At 45.0% G+C, this 5,624-nt stretch overlaps 1 protein-coding gene across 1 annotated transcript; it reads left to right on the forward strand.

Annotated features, from left to right (window-relative positions):
• The first annotated feature begins 2,250 nt into the window (after positions 1-2,250).
• On the forward strand, positions 2,251-3,361 carry si:ch73-335l21.2 (RING finger domain-containing protein). The gene has a single exon (XM_017426226.3). It carries the CDS (start codon positions 2,251-2,253, stop codon positions 2,893-2,895), a length of 645 nt encoding a protein of 214 aa, XP_017281715.2. The 3' UTR covers positions 2,896-3,361.
• The last annotated feature ends 2,263 nt before the right edge of the window (positions 3,362-5,624 follow it).

The following is a 5,624-nucleotide window of genomic DNA, read 5'->3' on the forward strand; positions in this document are numbered from 1 at the left end:
TTGTCCAGAAAGATTTGGAGGGAGGATATATTTACCTTACTGTGGCGATAATTCGCTATCCCCCACCAGGCGCAGAGGTGGAGCCAGAGGGTGGTTAATGGTGGCCACCAGAGGTTAATCTTCAGCCCCCCCAAATCATTGGAGGAAACTCTGTTTTTTTAGTTTTGATTTTGCTCAAAAGTATAGTTTCCTCAACTAAACGGGGTGGCTGGTTCACACACACACACACACATATATATATATGTGTGTGTGTGTGTGTGTGTATGCGGTGGCCATCTTGGTTTTTGACGTGGCCACCCAGTCTTCGATAGCAACCTCACTTGTGCCGAGACACGTCCATGCACCGGTAATGGACGAACCAGACAGACGGTCTTTCCAAGACAAAAAGAAAAAGGTCACGAAGATGCCAAGCATTATACGATGGGATTTCCCCGGCAGAGAACAGGAGAGGAGCTATTCTAGCCCGCCAGCAGCTTCATGAATCGAGCTCTGTGTGGGTTCTGGCAGCAGACCCTCCGGGTTCGAGGCCGGTGTCAAAGACCAGAACCCCCGACGGTGGAGGAGAATACACGTTTAGATACGAAGAAATAAAGAGAAGAAGATGCAGAACATCAAGGTGATCCCAGTTGGTTTTTAGGTTCGGAGGGCCGAGCAACGAAACTTCAAAACGAGACGTTTTCTAAAGTTAGCAGACAGACAAGAATAAAAAAAAACCAACAACAATAAGGAAGCAGAAGTAAAGTTTCTCATAATCCTCCATCTTCTTGCTCTTGTTTTTGTAGCTTAATGACCTCTTTGTGTTTTTCTGTCTCGGTACTTTTCATTTTCTCCAGTTTGCGTTTCACTTTTCCCTCTTTTTTATTCCCGCTGCAGTCAGCCGAACTGTCCTTTCAAGACCGGAAGCGAACGGACGTGTTCAGACACACGGATGATGTGGGGAAAGAATAACACTGAATTATTGCTTCCTCTCGTGTGTGTGTGTGCGTGTGTGCTGGGCTGCACACACACACACGGGGTCGGGGAGGGGGGTCGGTGGTTACCCAGACGAACGCCGTGACTCACAGGTTGTGAAATCTGTTCATATGACGCATTAAAAAAAACAACAAACTTTAAGGAGAAGCAAAGACGAGCAGGACGGCTTTAAAGGGACAGTTTCCTTTTTAGGTGGAGCTAATCAGTATCTTACCTGCAGCGTTTATCTGATTCCCGACGTCTTCAAACAATCACAGCGGTTCGTGCTGAACGGCGCTTCACAACCCCGCCCCTCTTCGTCACGTTGGCGTCAGACTTTTTATCTGCGGTGATCCGAGACGAACCGAACCCGTGATGTTTCCTCGAACTGCTGTGAATTCTTTTACTTTTACGCCGTTTTACTTCCGAATCGGACGGTTTCTCTGCCAGCCGGTGCTTAACCCGTTCCCACGACGCCGCTCTGCGTTTCATTTCAATTTAGTATTTTTTTTTGTTTTTGCCGTTTTCTGCACGTGAAGAAACACCAAACCACTAGGCGGCGACACAGTTTTTAAAACAACGTGTCAAAATACAGAGAAAGACCGTTTTTAAAGCGGCTGAAAAGAAAACACTTGTAGTTTGTTTTCTTGCTGTTAGTTTTTGTTGTTTAGAAACTGAACGAGATCTTGTTCATGTGGACCAAAAAAAAAAAAACAACAGCAGCTAAAAGCTAAAATTAGCAAAATAGTAGTTAAAACCTAAAACCAGTTGAACAGTAGCTAAAACCTACAATTAGCAGGTCAGTAGCTAAAAACTAGCAAAAAAGCAGCTAAAAGTTTTAAAAAGCACTTTTATTTTAAGAATCTGAAGAGATTTTAATGTATTTTTTTAAGAAACTGTAAATAAAGGTAAATAATCCAAAAAGTAGGAAGTCACAGCCGAAACGTCCTGAAGGAGCTGAACATTTTGACACCCGGCTGAACTAACAAAAAGTGTTCTGGAGTAGCTGACGAAACCCGACGAAAGAAACTAAAAACATGCAAACAACACATTACATGTTGTTAATTCAACTCAACATTCTGAGGTTAGAGTTGTCCTAAGATGGCCGACATGCCACGCTAATAATCATTTCTACTGCAGGTAAGATACTGAATATTATTAACTCCACAGAGCAGCACTTTAAAAGCCTTAAACCAACTCTTGATGCTGTTTTCTCTCCTCAGATCTTTGGGACAGAACCATCTCGATCTGAAGACCCCCCCCCCCCCCCCCCCCCCCCCCCCCCCCCCCCCTCCCATCATGATGGGGGACTTTGTCCCGGTGTCCCAGCTGGGGGACCCGTCCTCCAACCTTGTGGAGTCGGTGGACCTGGAGTGTCCCATCTGTTACCAGGAGTACAACCAGCACAGCAAGTGTCCGCGGATGCTGGAATGCCTCCATGTTTTCTGCACGGAGTGCCTCCAGAGGATCCAGCTCTGTCCCTGCGACCCCTCAGACGTCCCCGGCCGTCCTGCCGTCCCCTGTCCCCTCTGCCGCCACTTGACCCCGCTGGAGACCGGGGACGCCCTCACCTTGCCCTGCAACTCGCGCGTCCTGTCCAGGCTGCCCCACGTGGCCCTCCGGGCGGCGCCCGCCGCCTCCCTGGCGTCCCGCCTGGCCACGGTCACCCAGAGGGTGGTGCTGTCCCTGGAGGGCGGCGGCGGCGGCGGCAGGGACGGCCGGCTCGTCATCCTGCCCACCGTCAGCCTGCGGGTCCAGCAGATGCACCCGGACCGGCCGTACGGGGCGGCGCCGGGCCTGGTGGGCGAGGAGGGCGTCGTCCAGCAGAGCAAGAGGACGCTGATGTGCGTGCAGCTGCTGGCCGCTGTCTTCTGGGTGCTGTTTGTGATCACCTGCGTGGTGGGCGTGGTCTTCGGACCGCAGTTCTTCAGGATGAAGTTATGATCCTCCGTAGCGTCTGACTCAGAGTGAAAAATACTCCGCCGGCACCAAGGAGTTCGTCAGGACAAACAAATTACTCACCGATGTTTCTGAGAGGTGGCAGTTCTGGTGCTTGTGCCTGTGTGCAGGTGTGTGTGTCTGTTAGCAAAATATCTCACCTCCACCAGCTGGATCTTAATGAAACTTTCAGAAAGTAACAACTGGTTGAACATCTACAGCTGATTAGCTTTTGGAGTCACCTCAATTGAAGATAGCCGCCACCGCTAATCAACCTTACCAAACATAAAAGTGTCAATAAATCAGTCATTTTTAAAGATATTGATTTGAAACTTGGTGTGGTAGTAGCTAAGAGTCCCCCCTCATTATATACTCTAAGAGCTAACAGATTCCACAAGATCTTTATTTAAAACTTTGCCTTTCACAGTCGGAGTCAACCTTGTCTGTCTGTTAGCAAAATATCTCATGAACCACCAGGTGGATTTTAATGAAACTCCCAGAAAGTAATCACTGGATGAACATCCACAACTGATTAACTTTTGGAGTCAATCCAAGTCAAGATGGCCGCCACAGCTAACGAAGCTCAGCAAACACAAAGATGGCTATAGCTCAGTCACTGTTACAGATATGGAGCTAAAATTGGGTATGGTAGTAGCTGAGAGTCGTCCCCATCACATACTTGAAGCACCAACAAATTGCGCAAGTTTTCTTTTTCATAAAGAATGATTTGCTTCTCAATTTGCAGCCCTCTTAGCTCCTAAACCACCTCTGTTCGCAGGATGTTCGTTGCTTTAGTTAGGTGTAGAGTGCCCTCTAGTGGTTTGTAAGAAAATGGACAAAGTTTGCAAAACCCAACAGGCTCTTTTCTTTTCTCAGTTCTTCTCCAAGTGATTTGCTTTTTTTTAATCTCTCCTGATTTGTGTCCTTATTTCAAATGATCTTTACTGAATTTAATGAAACCAAAACTGAACCGTAGTTTTTGGGAGGCTGTGATAGTTCAGGATAAAGAAATGTGTTCCCCTTTCTTTTTTCTTTTAGTGTGTGTGTGTGTCTGTGTGTGTGTGTGTGTGTGTGTGTGTGTGTGTGTGTTGTTTGTACCCTGTTAGATAATGTGAATCAAAAGCCTCTGAAGTCTATTGGAAATAAATATTAATAACATTAGATGTAGTGAGGAATGCTGTGTTTTGATGAAAAAAAAAAAGAAATGTTTCCCTTGTTCCTTGTTTGATCTTTGCTCCTGTTCACAATATTACTGTAAAATACAACCTTTATAAAAACATGAATCACGTGTTTTACATTCAGTAAATTAAGATGAAAGTAAAAAAAACAAAAACATCTCAAAGTGTTTTAATACTTGTTTAGTAATAGTTTAGTTTTTGTGATTTTTAAAGCCTTTAAATCAATAATGTGTGCATCAAATCTATTTTAAAACATATTTCAGGTCTTCTTGTCACCTTTTTCTTCTGCTTCTCCTTTACTCTTTGATCTGAAAGGCCGTGGGAACTGTGGGTGCTGAGGGTGCTACAGCACCCGCTACGTAGAACACATTCCCACGGTTATTATTACCTATTAGTCTTATTTATGTACAAAGGTGCAGGGTGAAAACGAAAACACGTTCATTAAAATTTGAGGATCTGCTGAAACGGTTGGTTGTTTGATTTATTTTGTCACTTGTGTTAAAAGAAAGCAAATATTCCGGTTAGTGCTCCTGCAGCCGCGAAACGTTTCGTTCGTGGTTCTGATGATAATTTCTTGTCAGTTAGGAACTTTTTCAGGAAAAAACTGAAGTCTGAAAGCAACGGCATCAGGATAAAACAAGACAGATGTGACAAAAACACCAAAAACAAATGAACAAACAAAAAAATGGGTCATTAACGCTTTAAATCAGAGAAACGGACCACTGGAAGGTTTTATGGTGGTGGTTAACTAAAAGAAAGATATAAAAACTCATTGTGTTGATATGTTGTTTAATTTCACCTTTAACTCTTTTTGCACCATGATAATAGATATATTTATTGAAACACCTGGTCTTTCTTGTCTATTTTTGTCAATAATTGTGTCAAAAAATGCCCTGTGTGTAAATAATATACGCCCTTTTTGTCCAGGAGAAGTGGAACTTTCAAAATATGTCAAGTATTTACCTAAAACTGTGTGCTATAAGAAGAAAAGGACAAAAACTCAATAAAATTTTCTTCAACTTTATTTATTTATTTGCAGTTTGAATGATTAAAATTGCACGAAGCAGTTACGGTAATTTGATATACACGTGCGCTGCGGTGTCGCCGGTGATCCCCGCGGTTTTAAAAAGGTTAAATAGACATGGCCCCCGGGCCGCCAGTTGAACAACCCTGGCATGGCCGCCCCTCGGACTGTATGTCTATCTGTATTAGCGGGTGCAAAATGCGGCAAAAGAGCTCCGTTTTCTTTTTAATTTTTATATTATTACATTTTAATTTTTATTTGGCCCCTCTGGAGCTCCGTATCAGTAGAGGAAAGGAGAGAGGGGAGGGGCTTAGCTGGAACAGCACGTAAAGGGGTGTACGTCTTGACGTCATACGCCGCGTTGGCTCGCGACGAGCGGTGAAAAGTTTTGGGACCCCCCTCCCCTCCTCCTCCTCTGTGTGTTTTTGTTGCGGGGAAAAGTTGCTGGAAGCTCGGCGGTCCGAAGGCAGCGTGTCCGCCGCGGTCAGGGAGGCGACGGTTGGTAGCTTCACCTCCTCGCGCCCCCCCCCCCC

Source organism: Kryptolebias marmoratus, linkage group LG7 (assembly GCF_001649575.2).
Source record: "Kryptolebias marmoratus isolate JLee-2015 linkage group LG7, ASM164957v2, whole genome shotgun sequence".
Taxonomy (NCBI): Eukaryota; Metazoa; Chordata; class Actinopteri; order Cyprinodontiformes; family Rivulidae; genus Kryptolebias; species Kryptolebias marmoratus.